The 18,842-nt window shown below is 45.9% G+C and overlaps 1 protein-coding gene across 3 annotated transcripts in view; it reads right to left on the bottom strand.

Moving 5' to 3' along the window:
* LOC135368861 (band 7 protein AGAP004871-like) overlaps window positions 1-18,842 on the bottom strand; it is a 335,172-nt gene that overhangs the window by 78,391 nt on the left and 237,939 nt on the right. For 2 of the 3 annotated variants that reach the window (XM_064602401.1, XM_064602403.1), the window contains exon 1: window positions 17,104-17,586. The exons of the other annotated variant lie outside the window; for it this stretch is intronic. In XM_064602401.1, coding sequence (XP_064458471.1) covers window positions 17,104-17,359 — 256 coding nt within the window. In that variant the 5' untranslated portion in view covers window positions 17,360-17,586. Of the gene's footprint in view, window positions 1-17,103; window positions 17,587-18,842 lie in introns of those variants that run through there. 3 annotated transcript variants of the gene reach the window in all.

Here is an 18,842-nt window from a genome sequence, read left to right as displayed (position 1 = left end):
CGCATCGATTATTTCACACGAAGAGGCATCTAAACTTTTACTCCAATGCGGACAAACATACAAAGACAGGCTGGCGCGTAAAGCGAAATAAATATTGAACCGTGCAAGGCGATATTTATTCGATACGAAGCGAGGATGGCTTTGAAGGAAAATATTTTCGCGCGAACGACACGATTGCTGCGGGAGGAAATCTTTCGTCTTGTATACAGCTAACCGGCACGGCGGCTAATTGTTCGTAAGAACTGATTTGATACGATGGTTTGAGAAGAATAATCGATTTCTTTTTATGTCTCTCGTCTCTTGACATCAATGGCCCAAATTCGAGGGATGTTCTCTGTCTCTTTCCTAATTATAGGTGATATCGCCAGTGGGATTATTGATTCCCCCCCCCTCATTTCAATCTTTCCTATAGGTAATCTGCAGATTTCAATGACGTTTCACTGTGTAACTCCAATTGAGAAGTTTGAATAATCGTTCATCAGGTGGACTCTGCGTGGTCTCGTTTTTCTTGTTCTTCTTTTATTGCCTCTTGAGGTTGGTTTTTCTAATTTCTTTACTATATTCACGAGTTCTGGAGTAGCCTGACCCGACTTTGTCCGGTCTCACATATCAATTTTCTAAATTTATAAATCGATCGATCAATCAATAATCACTGGCCATTCTGCTGTCACTTAAAGACTAAACTAAAGTCTTGAACGAGGACATTTGCTACGCATTTTTCCATGCTTTCCACGCATCAAGAATAGCGGATTTCCTACAATTGAAACATTTTCACTTCCACATAAGACACGACCGGACTAAGCAAAAATTATATTAATTTTATTTTGCATTATAGATTAACGCCACTCAAGGATGCAATTTCAAAATACTCTCAGTTACCATAAGTTATACCTTTATTACCGTCGGTTAACAACGTAAACGCAAGTCCACGACTTTTTCGAAAGAACCCTCAATACCTAATAATTCCGGACTCTCCAAGCGTATGTGACGTCACTGAGAGCAACATCTCGCGTCTCCGCTCTCCGCTCCACGTCGGAAGGCTGCTGTTTTAGGGAAATTTATTCCACAAATGAGACTCGGCGAAACTTAGGTGTTATGCGACATGTTGGTGATACTGGTCATAAATGCTCTGAAACTTCCGCCCCACATAGGAAAATATTTGTGTGTGTGTGTGTGTGTGCGTTGTGGGGTTGAGGGTGGGGGTAGGGTGGAGGAATATACAGTGTGACACACGCAGGTTGCAATAATATAAATTCGACAGAATTTTGATGGCGCCAGGTTTGGTTAACATTGGGACTTTTTTTATAGCTTACTGGGTCGTATGGTAGTGCAGACAAAGAAAATCCTAGTGGCGATCGGGGGAACGTCGAAACTGGGTCAAGTACGATCAACACCTGGGATAAAAAGATAAAAAGTCAAAACTACCGTGTTTATTATGATACAAGTTTCCACGCAGTGAGCTGCAGTTCATCAGGTACAATAGTACCTGATGAAACACAGACCACTGCATGAAAGCTTGTATCATAACAAACACAGTAGTTTCAATGTTTGACCTTTTTATCATATATGGAGATGAAAAGGGGTTGGGGGGGGGGGGCATGTAGATGGAGGTCGAGGACTACGGCCTACCCAAGCAGCACACAATATTGGTCCAAAATTGGCACTATCCCGGTTTCATTGGGACTAAGGAAGCCCAATCGAGCCAATGAAGAGCCAATAAATGGCGGTTTATTGGCTCTATCGGTGTTTTCTTGACTCTATACCGCAAGTATGCAAAACTGAACAAATCAAGTGCATCATTTTAGAAAATGACCAGATATCAGACGATATCGGACCGAGTTGCACGGCCAATATTGAACCCATGCAACTTATATTGGCTGCCAATGTTGGACCGACGTTGGACCAATGATGGTACGCTGCTTGGGTACCGCTTTTCATTGCTTCCAACTCTTGTCCCGTTAGTAGCGTCCAATCTCATTCAGGCACTCTGCAGACTCTGAACGAATGTCGCCTTCAAACCGCTAGCAACCAGTTCGTTTTGCTCCAGATCTCGTTACTTCTTTCTAGACGTTCGCTCGTACTCATTGTGCTTTCTGCCTTCGCACGAGTCATACACGTTTTCTTCGCAACCCAAACCGCTTTATTACGCCCTTCGGGCTTTGTTTCCGTCGTATACGCGGGCCTCGATCCGTGACGCGCAACGACGCCACTCCTCGTCAAGCGAGATGGCACGGAGAAGGCTGTCATATGTGGGAATACGAAAATGGCGCTTCCAAGCATGTTCTTCCTCTCACTACGTGTTTCGGTGTGCGGGAGAGGGACACGAGAAAAGAACGTCTTTTATTTATGCCTGACGCTGAAAGGAAAAGAACTAGAGCAGAAACCGCGATGGATAGAAGGACCACGGGGATAAAAAGCGTGGTCGCGCCGCGATACGGAGGGGGCTTCTTTGGAAAGCACCGAGAAAAAGCTGACTGCTGAGGAAAGCAGCGTGCAATCGAATTTGCTCGCCCTAACCGCGCTGGTCCTTGATAAATGGTGGGGTAGGCAGCGCACGAGAGGGTAGGCGGCCAGGTTTTGGAAGAAGGCAATAATTCATTTCCACGTTTCGAAAGACGGGACCTGAAGTGTGAACGTGATATTGCCCTTTAACTAAACATTGAGTACTAAACGGTGCGGAGGAGTAAGGTCCATCGCGAAAAAGGGCGGCGACGAGGAAACGTGTGCTGTTACGTAAGAGGATAGAGAAACTGTGTGTGGAGCGTGGAATGCTTGAAATCTCACAGTCGTCATGTCGTGGAGACATCGGTTCCTCACTTGTGTTTAACCCGAATCCAATCCGATGCGATCCAGATATCGGCCAACGAAAATGTCGGATTTAGTTACAGAAATTGTGCGGGGAGAGGGAGATTTAGAGAGAGAGAGAGAGAAATGGAGGAAGGTAAATGATTTACGAGGACGCGGTGTATTCTTCCCAACGGAGATGTCCGGGGACAGCCATGATAGATACGGTACTCAGGTATCCAATAGAATCCAATCCAATCGATATCGTGTTCTTCCTCTGACATCCATCTGTCAAGTGCCTCGTCTGCTAGCATCCGGTATGCGTGGGTTGCTTCTTATTCGGTAAGGAAATGGTATACTGTACCGTGTAAGCCTCCTACTGCGATGTGTGAGAACGTCGTACGGAGCCCTGCGGGTAGTAGTGCAATACCGTTCGCAACACGTTAGGGCTATCGTATGTATCACGGCAGCTCAGTTGTCTAGATGTCCCTCTTTGTCATCTTGGTTTCTTGATGTTTATGACCACGGAGAGGCGTTATGCCCCGCGGTATTATTCTGTGCAATGGTTAACCTCCAACGTGCTATGTGGTGACGTTCCGTTTTTAGAGTTCCAGTAGAATTACAAAACCAGTATTGTCGCGTTAGTTCTTCGGCTTTAGAAACGGCTACGCCTTTTTTTAGTTTACGCAAAAAAGTAGTGCTCTGTGAAAGAAGGTGCTTTGAGGGTACTGGCACGTGCACAGGGTATCTATACAGTATTGTGTGGGGCCATACGTGTATTGCATCCTGGAAGCCTGTCAGTTCCACTTCATGTTACTCTCGCTTACGTTTAAACAATTAGCGCAGATGTAGATGCTTCCTACCGAAGTTCGAAAGGCGTGATGTAGATAAAAAAGCAGGTTGGTATACTTGGTAGCGAGATCTATATATGAATATACCAAACTCAGATCCAGTCGATAGGCAGCATCAGCCAGAGCGATCGCCCTGTCATGTTGCCAACTGACAAGTTTGCGTCATGTCATATCTTGATAGGATGCGTACCAGCGGAGACAGACACGACGTGTAGACGAGTAATACGCTACAAATAGCAACAACGCCAGTGAAGCGCGAGACGCACGAAAATAGTCACAAAAGGAGGCAGATACGTATAACTGGGTACTAATTGCTTCTGTCAACACGGTTTAGTCCCAGCGAGGGCGCTCAAGTGGGGAACCCCGCCGAATGAAAGAAATCATCGGCCGTACTTCGACGCGCGCTTTCGGCATCGCAGATGGGAAGAGGCAGAACAAAAGCGAGGCAAAGACAGGGAAAGCGGCAGGTGCGAGCGGCATTCGAGCGTGCTCACAAGGGGGGCAGGCTCTGCCCTGAAAGTGTCTTCGTCAAGACGCGCGCGCGAGGGATGAGGGGAAGCGCGCGTGCCACAAACAGGAGAGCAGCCTCGGATAAAAGAGGAGTTCCCAAAAAAGGGAAATACGCGATTCAGGCGACTGGGCAACGCCGCTTTTGAAAGGAAAGGAGATCAATGGAGAGTACGCGCGGCGGCGGATGGAAATTTGGTCGTCGTTTCCTCGTTTCCTGGCAGGCGGCGCTGCGCCGGAAACGCCCTTCGCTCTTTTCGGGATGCATTCCCCCTCTTTTCCTGTTTCTTCCTTTAGCGTCACCGCTGCGCCATACACTGCAAACGCCATGCTTGCGCGGCTTTCGTAGTAGAGGCTCGGAGCGCTTTCACTCTGGTGCTATTTTTGTTCGATCCTTCTGTTGGGGAAAGCTTTCTTCTCTAAATCGACTATTTTGGGGCACCGCAATTTCTTCTTGGGTGTCGCCTCTCGGGGTCGACACAGGCCGCTGTAAAGGTCATGGAGTCATACTGGTCCGAATGCCATTATTTGGCCGTCCCTAGAAGTAGTGATGATCGCAATGATATTACTAACAGCCTAGTAACGACCTTTACTGTAGTATGCTCCATGAGTATAGACTGGTCTCAATGGCATTATTTGTGCAGCGGGAATATCAAGGTTGGAAAGTGTGTTTATCATTTAACGAAACGACTGGAAGTGAACAATAACAGGAAGGGTTTCCTCTTGATTTTCAATCTAATCCAATTCAATCCAATCCAGAAAGGGCTAGAGACCGTGGGTGTGATAGAAGTGTCCTGCAATGCGTTTCCGAAAGCTACGTTTTGGCCGTCTCTGCTATGTTTTTTTTATGTTTGTTACCTATTTTAATATTGAGCACGGTCATCTCTGTGTAAGGAATGTTTCTTCCGTTTGTTTATTTTTTCGTACAACACCACCACCACCACCATGTGTACTCTGAAAATGCCAGATTAATTTTTGCCTGACTATGAGAAAATGACTGATAGTTTTCTGAACATAAAACAAAAATATTTCTTTCCATTCTTCCTTCTATAGTCTTAGATATTGAGAGCACTGCGATCACCTTTTATCGTATACACATGTCATTACACCGCATATAACTGCGTGATTTCACCCATACGTTTCATATCGGATGCTACCATACCGGAACGTAGCAACATCATATACCCATCACCCCATATTGATATTCACCCACATTCATTTCTCATTACCAGTGTGCCTCATCGTCACTGCATGTTTTTGTTGTTAAAATTTTGTTGTAACATCAATATTGTTTCGATCATCTTACGCCTCAGGTAGTACAGCCAGGTTCCCACGATTTAATTGTAATCATGACACATCTACCGTGTATTGTCACAGTATCATGAACGATATCGCGATAAGAGGCTCCTGAGCCCACCGAGTCAGTTGAGGCACGCAGACTGAAGAAGTCACTGTTCTGTCAGGGTACACGCTCCCTCAAGGTCTGTTAGCGAGGAAACGTTTAAAGACCGCATGTACCAACGCGCGATAGAAGAATGGAGGAGTGGCCCTGATTTTATAACACTATCTTCCGGAGGCTGTGTTTGCATCGCGACGGCTGCGGAGCGACCGCGGCCTCCTGCTATTTTGGGCTGCGCACACTCTGCAGCATCCCATGACGTCACCCGTGACGTCATAGAGCTCGCGGCGTTTCTATGGGGGCCGCTCCGTCCAATTTGGCGTGCTTTAAATCCGGCCTTTCTTTTGTGCGATCCTCCGCATCTGGGTAAAGGAATGGTGCAAATGTGCCGAAAATCTAAATCTGCTGTCTTTTTTTTTTTTCTGTCCTGCATACGATGTTGCAGTGTGGAATTAGGTACGATTGCGGCGCGGGGTTCCTGGAAGCAGCAGCACTCTCGAAAGCATTCGGAAAGGATATTACTTCTTTTGAAATTTTGAAAATAGAAAAAGAAAAGACGACAGAAGAAATGCGCACTGTTACACGTACTGCTACAGACCTTAGCGGTCTATATGTTTAATATTATATGAGAGGAAAAACTATGTGTTGTTATTGCTAAGCTTATATTTCTAAAGAGGAACATTATTTTGCAGAATGGTACGTTAACTAGCTTCCGAATTCGAGAAAGAAGAGCTTCACAACATGTCGCGCTGAATTAACATGCGGGTTACAATAAAACGATATTATTCCCCTGAAACAGCCTGCGTATCGCTTGATAGAGATATTTAAATGCGTGTTTGTAAATGCAAAAAAAAACGAAAAGAAATGAAGCACCTATTTTGTTAACAATGTTTATCCTTAAAACAGGCGTAAACGAATTAGTAAGATGTGGTCAGAATGAAGACGTAAGCTGGAGATGTCGTGCTCTTTGCATTTTTGGATGGTTAGCGGCAACGTACGAATGACGTTTTAAACTTCAAATTTGAGGCAGCTACATTTGAACACCGTTGAATTCTTTGAAAGTAATCTGGTGCCAACGTGTCACAAAAAAAAAAAAAAAAAATACCGCAGCAGGCGATTTTTTAAGTTTGGCTTCACCTTTAGCACGGCTGTAATGCAGGCAAAGCACGCTTTACATGCGCGATAAACATGAGTGATCTATACACGCTAAAACAGAGCGTATATGATGCGGTGAAGTTCAGTTTTCGGAGCATACCGTACTGATGCATAGAAATACACGCTTAGAAATGAACTTCACCGCATAGCACGCTCCTTGCCAGCCATCATCCCGAATGACATCGTTCTCGCCCCTGATTTGTTGAAAACGGGAGGCGTACGCCCTTTTCGTACCACCTATGCAGTACATAATTGCTATAAAAAAGGCGTACGCCTCCCTTTTTGAAGAAACCAGTCGTGAAAACAATGTCATTCGGGATGATGGTGGGCTAGGAGTATGCTATGCGGTGAAGTTCCCGGGTTCGAATCCTGGTGCCGGCTGTGCTGTCTGGGTCCTGGGTTTTCCTCAGACGCTTTCAGAACCCCCCCCCCCCCCCAATATATGTCCGCGCAGTTCGCTTCGAAGTCGGCCCAGGACGCATATTCCGCCAGGGCGTCAGTCGTGACGTTACCCACATCTGTGAGGCCGACAACGGCGAGACCTTTCACCACCACCACCACCACCACCATCATTTTTAAGAGTCTAGACTCTTAAAAATGAACTTCGCCGCATAGCACGGTCCTAGCGAACGATCATCCCGAGTGACATCGTTTTCTCCCCTGATTTGTTAAAAACGGGAGGCGTACGCCTTTTTGTGACAATTATGAACCGCATAAGTGTCACAAAAAAAGGCGTACGCCCCGCGCTTTCCACAAATGAAGAGTGCTAGAGGTATCACTCTGCACAATGGTTGGCCTTCAGCGTGCTATGTGGTGAAGTGTACACTCTTAAAAATGAACTTCACCGCATAGCACGCTCCTAGCCAAACATTATTTCGAATGATATCGTTATCTGCCCTGATTTGTTGAAAACGGGAGGCGTACGCCTTTTTTGTGACAATTATGAACAGCATAAGTGTCACAAAAAAGGCGTACGCCTCCCGTTTTCAACAAATCAGGGCACATAACGATATCATTCGAGATGATGGTTGGCTAGGATCGTGCTATGCGGTGAAGTTCATTTCTAAGAGTGTAGGATAAACCCAAACCATGTTAAATGGTATCAAAATAATTCTCTCCAGGTTTCAGGTTTGAAAGAACATAAACGAGGATAGCACCTACTGGACGGGATAGTGCTGATTAGAGGTTCTTGTACTCGGTTGACATTTGAGCAACTTTTGCGGGTTATGATATGGGATACACACAACAATGATCATTGATATGTGGAGGTTTGAACCCAAGTTATTCTCTGAAACACGCGAGAACAACAATTTCGAAACCTAGCACTCTCATTTTGTCTTACTGAAGCCCCGTTCTACTCCCAAATATACGTACCTGCACTGCCCAAGAAAACACAAAGGAATGCGTTGGTTACAATTCGTCTGACAGAGCTTTCTCCTATGCTTCCTTTCCCGTCTAACCAAAAAAAAAAGAAAGAAAAAAAAGAGAAAGGAAATAAGACAAGCCCCTTGCATGTCCTCCTGTCTTCCCTCTTAATACGGAGAGCAAGTACAAAGCGGAGAAAACAAGGGGCGGTGGTGGGTTTTTGCTGGAGCTAAATTGAGCTTGCGATCCCTCCATCTTTGTGGCAGCTATATTAAGTCTCCGGTTTAAGGATTCCGGCCTTTCGAACAAATGCCCTCTCAGCTAACTAGAGGGCGAAATAAAGAAGAAGAAAAAAAATGTTACGAAGTAAATAGATGGACAGAGCGCCGAGCAACGGTCGACAGCCAGAGAAGCGGCAGAGTCGATCAGAAAGAGAGGGCCTTAGAAAACGGACGGATGAGTTGTCCCTTTGTTTGCTGTTGCCAGCTGCAAGTCATGCGGAGAACTCAGACGAGCAATAAGTGACGGAAGGAAAGCTCGCAACAACGCCTGGTCTCCTCTGAGGTCTGTTTGCGGGGAATGAATTGAAGCTGATCGCGACGATGTTTGTCTTGCGTTTACTTTCATTTTCCTTTTACTCTACGTGTATACTTTGTAGTGATCGCTTCTAAAGACTATTGACTACGATATCTTCACGCCTGGTGAATTCGGGCGGGTTTTGAGGCGTCTCCAGTCTGCCCTGCCGCATCCGGGGATCGGTAAATAGAAGGTGTTCGCGTTAGTCTTTCATTTCCGGGATTCGACGCGTCGGCTTCGGTAGTCACCGCGACAGAAAATAAAGGCGCAATATTGCGTTCAATGTAACTTAATGTTAACTGACTGCAAATCGGCGAACTATTATTTCGCAGAATGAACTGTTGCCATGAATGGCGACTAAGGGCGAATTGAAACACCCCATGTCATCGTCATCATCCATCTGTTGTTGTTGATGATGACCGTAAATAAAATTATAAACGGCATCTGCAATAAACAAGATAGCGATAATGGGAAAGCCAATTCTTTTTGTGGAACATGAGAAAACATGTTATATTCTTTTCAGAAATTAGCTGACACACTATGGGCTGCGTAGAGATAAGCCACAGACATTAAAAACGCAGAAGGCACATGTTACGTTTTCCGTGTATTTATAATAGTTAGGCACTGGAATTACTTTCCAAAGTTAATTAGGCAGGGGAATTACTTTTATTAATGCGTTAGGATCATAGTCCTCGCTACGCAAGAATGGCGGCGTGGTCTGTCTGTAGCCACTGTGCGGCGCGCATGCGCGGTGAGTGAAGAGGGAAGGAGGGAAGGAGAGGGCGCGTGGAGAGTGCGACGCACGCCGCGGCCACGGCGCGTCGGCGCTCGGTAGTGCAGCTGTGGTGGTCGACAGGTTCAGACGTGTCTGCGTGGGCGCGCCATGGTTTATGAAAGCTGTGCGAAGAAGCGGCGGCGGAAGAAGGCTGATGCTGCGTGACTGCGCCGCTAAGCTGAATCAGAGTAAACCCGAAAAGCTCGTTTGGCTGCGAATGCTGTCTTGCGTTAGCGTTATGTAGGGTCCTGTGAAGGGCCGTTGATAGGCTGGGTAGCGTTACGAATGGCAGTCCCTCGAGGGTTTTCAAGTTTAAATGCTAACGCATTTCCGTCGGATCCTCCAAAGAATCGACAATGATTTTTTTTTTACTTTGCTCAGTATCGGATTCTGTAGAATATCCAAGAAGAAAAAAAAATGCAATTTTCTCGTAACCGTTGCGAGCAGCTTTGGCGCACCCAGTGGGCATGTCATATCATCTCATTACCTCATCACCTAATGCACCTCATCACCTATAGCACCAGTCGTGAAGCCAACAACCAGAATCTGTCAACGCCACCACCAGTGTGACGCTTACGTTTTAAAAAAACTGGACGAGCCATGTATTTTAGGGACACGAAATTCAAGCATGTCTGCAAATACTATATATATGCAAATTTGAATCTTCACAGCCTTGGTCTTGTTCTCTTACGAGCACGCGTACACCTGAATCGAAGCTTGCACCACGACAGTTTTCGCCGTTTTGGATTTAGCCATCATACAATCTTGCAACCAAATTTAGTCTGATCATAATCATCTCACCACATATTCACAAGGTGATGGTGCAGATCTCACCCTCGACGGTGGACGTCTCACATGATCACCTATATAGATGTTTTGTACCCATGTTCGTGCGCACGCATACGTAATAACTATTTGCGTCTAACGCAACTCAATTCGTCACGAGTAAGAGCACGCTCCCTGAACAGACCGACCTGTCTGAGGCTTATGTAATCCAGTAAACTTTTCCATGTCATTGTACAGGGAAAAACAAACTTCGTTACAGAAAGCAACAGCATATGTTTGAGACTGAAACGCAAACGGAAACTTGTTTCTTTCGTCAAGCCCTCACAGAAGTGAATCCAAACATAACGAAATCCGATAGACGTGCTCTTCGAAGCAAAACGTCAATCCGGCCCGACGATGTTTGAGAAAAGAGAACGTTATCGTCTTAGCGAGTGCTTGTCGATCTTCTCTGTTATCTATGCCGACCACAAACAAGGCACGCTAAAAGAGTCCAAAATAAAAAAAAATGTTCCTGGTATTTCGTGATCCACTTTAAATTTTCGTCAGCGAGCAAACTTAGAGACCGATTCGTCCTTTGACTCGGCCGGAATCGAAAATATAGTGCGACGATACAGAGCCACTTTGTGGCAAGGAAATTTTGAATACTCCGCGAATTGATTAACCTAGTGAAGCGACCGAGCAGGGAATTAGCGGGACTGAATCGTACATGTGTGTGGGTTCCCTGCCTTTGTCCGTCGTTAATACGACTGGAAGGATGCTTGATAATTCAATCCCTCATGCGGTCGATATGACGTGCTCGCATGGACGTTTTCGCGATTACAGTAATTACTAGAATCGTATAGAAACTTATTGTGTTTGAGTGTCCTTTGACTGGACTGTGGACTGTGAGCGGTACACGTGTGAACGCCGGGTACTTCGACGCCAACTTGAACTCCTCGACCATAGACCATTCAGCTTGTCCAAAGTACTTGGCCCATGGAGCTCCCCTGAACATCAGTGCCGGGCTCTTCGCTCCCTTTTCGTTTTCATGCAGGCCACTGGACTCCTTGAAGAGCTCTAAACAGAACTCCGACCTGTCGTTGCTTCATTCTCACCATAATTCATCCTCTCATATTAACCACTGTGAAATGGGGTAGTGTCCTGTGGCTACCACGGGGAAACATCCCATGTCATCATCACTTCTTCATTTATTGTTGTTGTTGTTGTTGAGTGTCCTTTAATTAATTACCATTAATTCATCCTCTGGTATTAACCTCTGTGAAGCCGGGTAGAGTCCTGTGGCTACCACGGGGAAACATCCCAGGTCGTCATCAATTCTTCATCATTTATTGTTGTGTTGTTGTTGTTGTTGCTGAGTGTAGCTAGGGAATCTATAGGGCTCCGCAGCCAGGTGTAATGATAATGTTCAAGATATACTTGCAAGAAAACATCTGGAAATATGCGCGCTCATATAAACCGAAGATTTCGAATTGTGATACGATTTTACAGAATCATCGAAAGACGGGTGACACGCATCTTGCAGGACAGCGCGTGCCTCTACGTCATCATCGATGACAGACGTCTTGACAAGTTTCTATTGCGCTAATGTATAGACGCGTATGTTTTTGGATGCTAGTCGTTCCTTTTCACCCCACCCCAAACCACATAGAAACCATATTAACCTGAAAAGCAATTCTCATCAGTCTCTTACAAAAGCAAATCACCATGAGCTGAATGACAATGCATCACCCGTGCAAATTCATTGACATCGGTTTCAAGAACGTTATTGTGCAAATTATGTAATATTATCCCACTTTATGTGCTGAAAAAAAAAGAAAGAAAACACAAAAATGGTGCACATCTGCCTAGCTTTTGAAGTACGAACAATAACAACAACACTACATGATCTCCAAGTTATGGGGGTGTTACACATGTTATGGGCTGTTATCCAGATGAAAAGTGACGTCAGAATGCTTCGTACTGTTTTGCGTTGCACAGATGCTGTAATGAGGTTTCTTCCGAAGCCTTTGAGCAAAAGCACTCCGGATTCATCAAACGATTCATTACCCTTATATATATATATATATATATATATATATATATATATATATATATATACATATATGTTGTAAAAACGATGTACCCTTACGATTAGTGCACATTTTGGGCACATTAAGAGCTGAATTACGTGCATGCAATGGCATCTCTGATCGCTCGGTTTATGTATTCTTCATTCTGGACTTGTCGGACTGAGTTCTCCCAACGTTTTTATATTCATTCTTCATGTTGTTTTTTTCTCTCCCAGTCAACGTGTGCTGAAGCAGCCAGTATTGACCGCGTCCCTTGCTGCATGGATCCGCGGTCGTGTCTCATAGAGGAAGCATATTTGCCCCAATTAGGAATCGCCAACACCAATTAATTGTTTAATTAATTAATTAATCGCCAACACTTAATTAAAACCACTGGGTTCTTTCGACGTCCATAGGCTTCCATCATTAAGTTATTTATAGATTCGTTGGAAAAATGAAATCTAGGAATCGACGACCACACGTGACAACGGCCGGTCAGCGGGAGGAAGAAAAAAATTTTCGCAGAACAAATAAAAAAAAGTTTCAATGGAGAAATCCCTTGAAGATAAAGTATGAGCTATGGATAACACGGAGGGACAAAAGACAAACATCAAGTTCGCCCGAAACAGTGTTCGCCAAAGCTCAGGCTCCATCTTCAATAGATTTCGTCAACCAGCTTGCCTGTATCCATGCCGTTTCGTTTTCTCATTGGAGCTAGGGCTGTTGTCCTAAATGTTTCACTGTCTACTTCTTGATGTGTATTAAACACTCAGTCTAGTTTAGTCTTAATTTCTAGCGTGATCACTACACGGCATATGTGAGCAGCAGAAGAAAGCTCGAGTGGTGTAGTTGGCTCCTACACTCTTAAAAGAAAACTTCACCTCATAACAAAGTGAAAGGCAATCATACACTAGTCAAACAGAGCTACACCACATAGCAACGCTCCTAGCCAACCATCATTCCGAATGATATCATAATCTGCATTGATTTGATAAAAATGGGAGGAGGCGCCTATCTGAGACACATTATGCTTGTCCCAGAGAGGCACCTCCCCCCTGTTTTCAACAAATCAGGACACAGAATGATACCACTCGGAATGATGGTTGGCAAGGAGCGTGCTATGTGGTGAAGTTCTGTTTTAACAGTTTAGCACATAATGATACCGTTATCACTCCCGATTTGAGAAAATCGGGGCCGTACGCCTTTTTGTGACAAATAACATACCGTAACTGCACAAGTGTCACAAAAAGGCGCACGCCTCCCGATTTTAACCAATCAGGGGAGCGCGACGATGTCTCTCGGGATGATGGTTGGCTAGGAGCGTGCTATGTGGTGAAGCTCTGTTTTAACAAATGTTATGCGGTGAAGTCATCAATCAATATGTTGATGCGGAAGCAATGCTCGTCTGCACTCTAAAAACTGAACTTCACCACATAGCACGCTTTGCGCCAACCATTGCCACGAATGATACGGTTATCGCTTCTGATTCGAGGAGAGAGGGAGGCGTACGCCTTTTTGTGTCAATTTGGATATATGATAATTGACACAAAAAGGCGTACGCCTCTATCTCTCCTCGAATCAGAATCGATAACCCAATCATTCGTGGCAATGGTTGGCACAGAGCGTGCTATGCGGTGAAGTTCAGTTTTTAGAGTGTGAGTGCGAAACTTTATAGAATGCTGCGTTCTGAGCTAGAACCTTTAGTGGTCGCCTTCCTTTGTTGTCATAGCCAATCGTCCTGCCGACAAGTTCGAACGTCATCCTTGTTGGCTGCAGAGAAACACGTGACACCCGGGGGATGGTTGGCATGTGATGTAACCGCAAAGCTCTATATAGCTGCATGGCCTCGCACTGTCCCTATAAGAAGGAGGAAGCGAACGATGAGCCCGGGGGGCTCGATAGGATTCCCTGGCTCATTAGACTCGGAGGGAAAAAAAAGGGCGCTCGGGTTTATAGTACCCAGTTCCACTTTCGACGCCGCTTCCTTTCCTTATTTTCTGCTCGATCGCTGGGATTCGCATAAAGACGTCGTTTCCTTCGACAGGCCTCACAGCCGAATTCGATCAGCGCCACTGCTATTGAATGTAGCCACTGATCCGTGGTACGCGTGACAGCGAAGACATATCGGAGCCTTCGCGTGATATTTTATCAGTAACGTTATCTCATAACGTCCCTATACAGCCGTACCTCTAACTATATATTTTAAACAGATACGTCGCTTTAAATTGTGTAACAGTTGATTTTTTTTTCTTTTGCGTCGGTAAGCTAGTGCCGGTTTTATCGGGAACTTAAGCGATGAAAGAATTCGAAAGCACGAGGCACCGTGTCGTTTACCCCGAACAGATATGAAACTAAATTTCTCCAAAAGAGCGCGTGTGAGCGTGTGATCTTTGACATTTCACAGCGTTACGCCCATTCCTATCGATAAAGCATCAATCAAACGTTGCGACAGGATAAGGGCTTTAAGAAAATTGCTCCGCGTGCACTGTGAACCGAACGCAACTTTCAACATTTGCGCGACATTTAAAGAAAAAAAAAAAGAACGTTGCATTTGAAAAGCAACCGTCACTGCAGCACCATTTTTCTTTCCACGTGACAGAAAAAAAAAAAAAAGAAAAAGTAAGGAAAAATGTTCATCAGAGCCATACGGGATGTGCCCGTATTTTTTTTTTTTCGACCATATTTTTTTACGGTTTGGTGCGGGGAAAGCGACGCAGATGCATTCTTTTCCGAGACGTGAGCTCGGTGTGCAACCTGTCTACTCCACGACCCTGTTTTCACTTGCAAAATAGATACGTCGCAGTGCCATCACAATTTACTCGCTCAGCGTGTAGAAGGAAGGCAACTTTGCATAACGCGGGTCGCCTTTCTCTTTAACTGTCGGACCGCGTGACGGATTGGGAGCATTATTTGGTGCCTGGTTATAAGGTGCCCATTATGGGTAAGGAGTATATCCGGGTATATATATAGGAGCGCAGACCGTTCTCCGAGCACTTGACGGAGGAGAGCACCAACAGCGAGATCCAAATCCATGCGGACCAAAAAAGACGTGCACAAAGCAGAACTTTGCCACGCAATACGTTGAGGACCAAACTTTACACCAGAATGGTACCGCACACTCTAAAAACAGGACTTCGCCGCATAGCACGCTGTGCGCCAACCATTGCCGCGAATGATAAGGTTATCACTTCTGATTCGAAGAGAGAGGTGGGAGTACGACTTTTTGTGGCAATTTGGATATATGAAAATTGCCACAAAAAGGCGTACGCCCACCTTTTTCTTCAAATCAGAAGCGATAAGTCTATCATTCTTCGCAATGGTTGGCGTACAGCGGGCTATGCGGTGAAGTTCTGTTTTCAGAGTGCATAGCACACTCCTACACTCTAAAAACAGGACTTCGCCAGGTACACTCTTAAAAATGAACTTCACCGCACAGCACGCTCCTAGCCAACCATCATCTCGAATGATATCGTTATCTGCCCTGGTTTGTTGAAAACGGGAGGCGTACGCCTTTTCTGTGACACTTATGCTGTTCATAATTGTCACAAAAAAGGCGTACACCTCCCGTTTTCAACAAATCAGGGCAGATAACGATATCATTCGAGATGATGGTTGGCTAGGAGCGTGCTGTGCGGTGAAGTTCATTTTTAAGAGTGTAGCACACTCTGCGCCGATAGGGTTATCGCTACCTGATTCGAAAAGAGAGGGGGGCGTAGGCCGTTTTGTGGTAATCATCACATATCAAAACTGACACAAAAAAGGCGTACGCCCCCTCCCCCTCCGAATCAAAAGCAATAACCCTATCATTCGTGTCAATGGTTGGGGCAAAGCGTGCTATGTATGCGGCTGTAAGTGCTGTTTTTAGAGTATGCAGCAACCGTAATACCGAATGGCATTATTCTGTCTCCTGATTTGTTGGAAAACTGGCGGCGTACGGCCTTTTGTAACACTTATGCAGTTACATTATTTGCCACAAAAAGGCGTACGCCCCACGCCTGCAACACATCAGGTCTGATAACGGTATCAAGCTGTGCTATGTGGTGTATGGTTCTGTTTTAAGAAGTGTAGACGGTGTAATGCGCGTACCATCATCACTTAGCAAACGAGAATAAAGAAGAAGAAGAAGAAAAGTAACAAACGAGACGTCCGAGCGACACGGTCTATCCAACACTTTTGCTCGGTTGCAAAAAAAAAAAAAAAAAAAGATGCGGACGCGTCTCACTCTGGGCGCTTAGTGTCATCATTTGTCACGTGTCAAAACTCGGGGGTTGCGTTGCCACCACTCTCACAGCAGCTTGCTTGCTCGCTACCTTTTCCTTTTTTTTAAAAAAAAGAAAATGTACTCGATACGCCTGCATACTTTTCCCACCAATTATGTTTTCTAGGAGACCGAAAGTCACCAGTACCGCTGCAGTTTGCATATTGTTTTCCAGATGGGACACGTAAGTGAGATTTTCACAGAAGTACAACGTCAGTATTTGTCTGTTGAACAGGCAAAGTATAGAGGGTTAATGATGTAACGTACTACCCTTTCCAAAACAGAACAGCTGTCAGACAAATGTCAGACGTCTTGAAATAAAATAAAGATGAGACGCACTTGAGGCTCAAGTGTGAAGACTGTTTGCGCCGTACGACTCATTAAAACAAATTAATTCTCTCGCCTGCAAAATTCACGAAGCAGAGCTCTTAATGGCAAACTAGACAGCGTTCCACTATGTGGCGAGGAACCCACACCAAATCTTTGAGCGTGCGATTGAGTGCACGAGGTCCTACTACAATCGACGGTACGGCTGCCGTGCGGCAGTTCACATGGTGTTGACCACATTAGTGCTCGCGCATAGAAACGGGTGAGCTCACCGGCTGCCCCTGTGGCCATCCACTGATGTCCCGGTGGGTTGGAATAGCGTTGCCGATCCTGCACGAGGTGGGGCCCCATAGCCGTATGGTGTGGTACCACTGGTGGCGGGGGCGCCACCGTGACGACCGGCGGCGCCGGAGCTGGAGGCTTGACCGGAGGTGGCGGAGGTCCGGTCGTAATCACTTGCGGCGCCTGAAGCTGATGCTGCACCGGCGGCTGCATTTGAGGATCGGGGTAGCCGCCACCGCTATCCATGACTACCCGCGAGGGGCTCGTCTCAGCTCGACGTCGTTCAAACTCCTCACGGTGCTGCTCTCGATGATCCTCTCGATGATCCTCTCGATCTCGCGCACAGCACGCCGTTCCGATGCCGGCGCGCCGACCACTCGCTCGGCTCCTTCTGCTGCTTGGCAGCCGCTTCAGCTGCTGCTGCTGCGCAGTCGCCGACGGAGATCGACGCACTCCCACCGCGCTCGCGTCAGCTGGTGGACTCGTCCTAGCGCGCGCGCGCTCCTACGTTCTCGCGACTGCATGCGTTATTTGCGTGCCATACATTTACTTCACGTCCCATGGGATTCGAACAGTGTTGTGAGCATCTGACTGATTTCAAGGATTTACGCGAAATGAGAAGAATAAAACAAAAATGATCGTGTGCTATAAAGTCGACACGAGGTGAGCTGCAACTATGACGTCAATTGAAAAGGCCTGCCCGCGTGTCGCAGAACGTCGACTTTGCTGATCTATTGACCTCATAGACTCTGGAAAATAAACGAAAATTGGAGAGGTATACATGTTTTTTTTTTTTCTCTCTCTCTCTCTCTCTCTCGAAGAAACAAAGGCAAGGTCTGTCAAGAAGGCAAGGGTAGCTGAAGAACGATCAAGGGGACGAAAGAGAGAAAGTAATGTAGGAGAGAACCGTTCTGATAACGGGAATGGCGAAACAAGATTTCACCAAGAAATCACCATGCCAGGATTTTGAATAATTATTTCCCTATCTGATTCGCTTTTTGTAGACGAGCCCTCATTCCATAAATGTACCACGCGAGTGGTTTCTGCTTCTCCGTGCTTACTGCGCAGTGCACATCTCTATCGCCTGCTGTCGTGGATGAGGGCGATGGGTCACTCAACGTGACAGATATGAGGCGCATCTGACGCAGAGAGATGATCGAGTCTTGACTTGCGGCTTCATAATGGCCTCCGGAGATCCATAATGGTTCCCTGGAAGGAGGGTATGCGATGCCATCTGCCACATCGGAGGAAACGGTACGACGCCCCTACATATACGCGGCAGACGGCGTTGGAGAAAGAAAGCCAGAGCGCCGTCCCTGATTCAATCTCCAGGATTTCGTTGATGACAAGCAACCCTACTGCACGCCCCTTTCAAATGGCTTTCGGACCAAAGGCTCGAAAGCCTAGTAAAGTCAACCAGATAGCTTTCTACTCCTTTTTTACACGAAGGGGAAAGAAAGGAAGTATTGCTTAATTGTAACATAGTCACTGTTTGTTTAAACGTCTCCAGAAAAGCTCTGGATTGTTGTCTTGTGGCGGTCGTGGCTTTGGATTTGAGTCCGAGGCTGTCCATGAGTAGTCTATGCAAGCATGGACGAGTGCCATTTACCCCGATAGAGTTTTTGTATTTACTTATTTATTTTATTTATTAATAACTACGCTCTTAAAAAATGAGTTTCACCACATAGCACGCTCCTAGCCAACCATCATCCCGAATGACAACGTTCTC

This window comes from Ornithodoros turicata, chromosome 9, assembly GCF_037126465.1.
Source record: "Ornithodoros turicata isolate Travis chromosome 9, ASM3712646v1, whole genome shotgun sequence".
NCBI classification, from domain to species: Eukaryota; Metazoa; Arthropoda; class Arachnida; order Ixodida; family Argasidae; genus Ornithodoros; species Ornithodoros turicata.
This window is presented reverse-complemented; position numbering and strand designations above follow the sequence as displayed.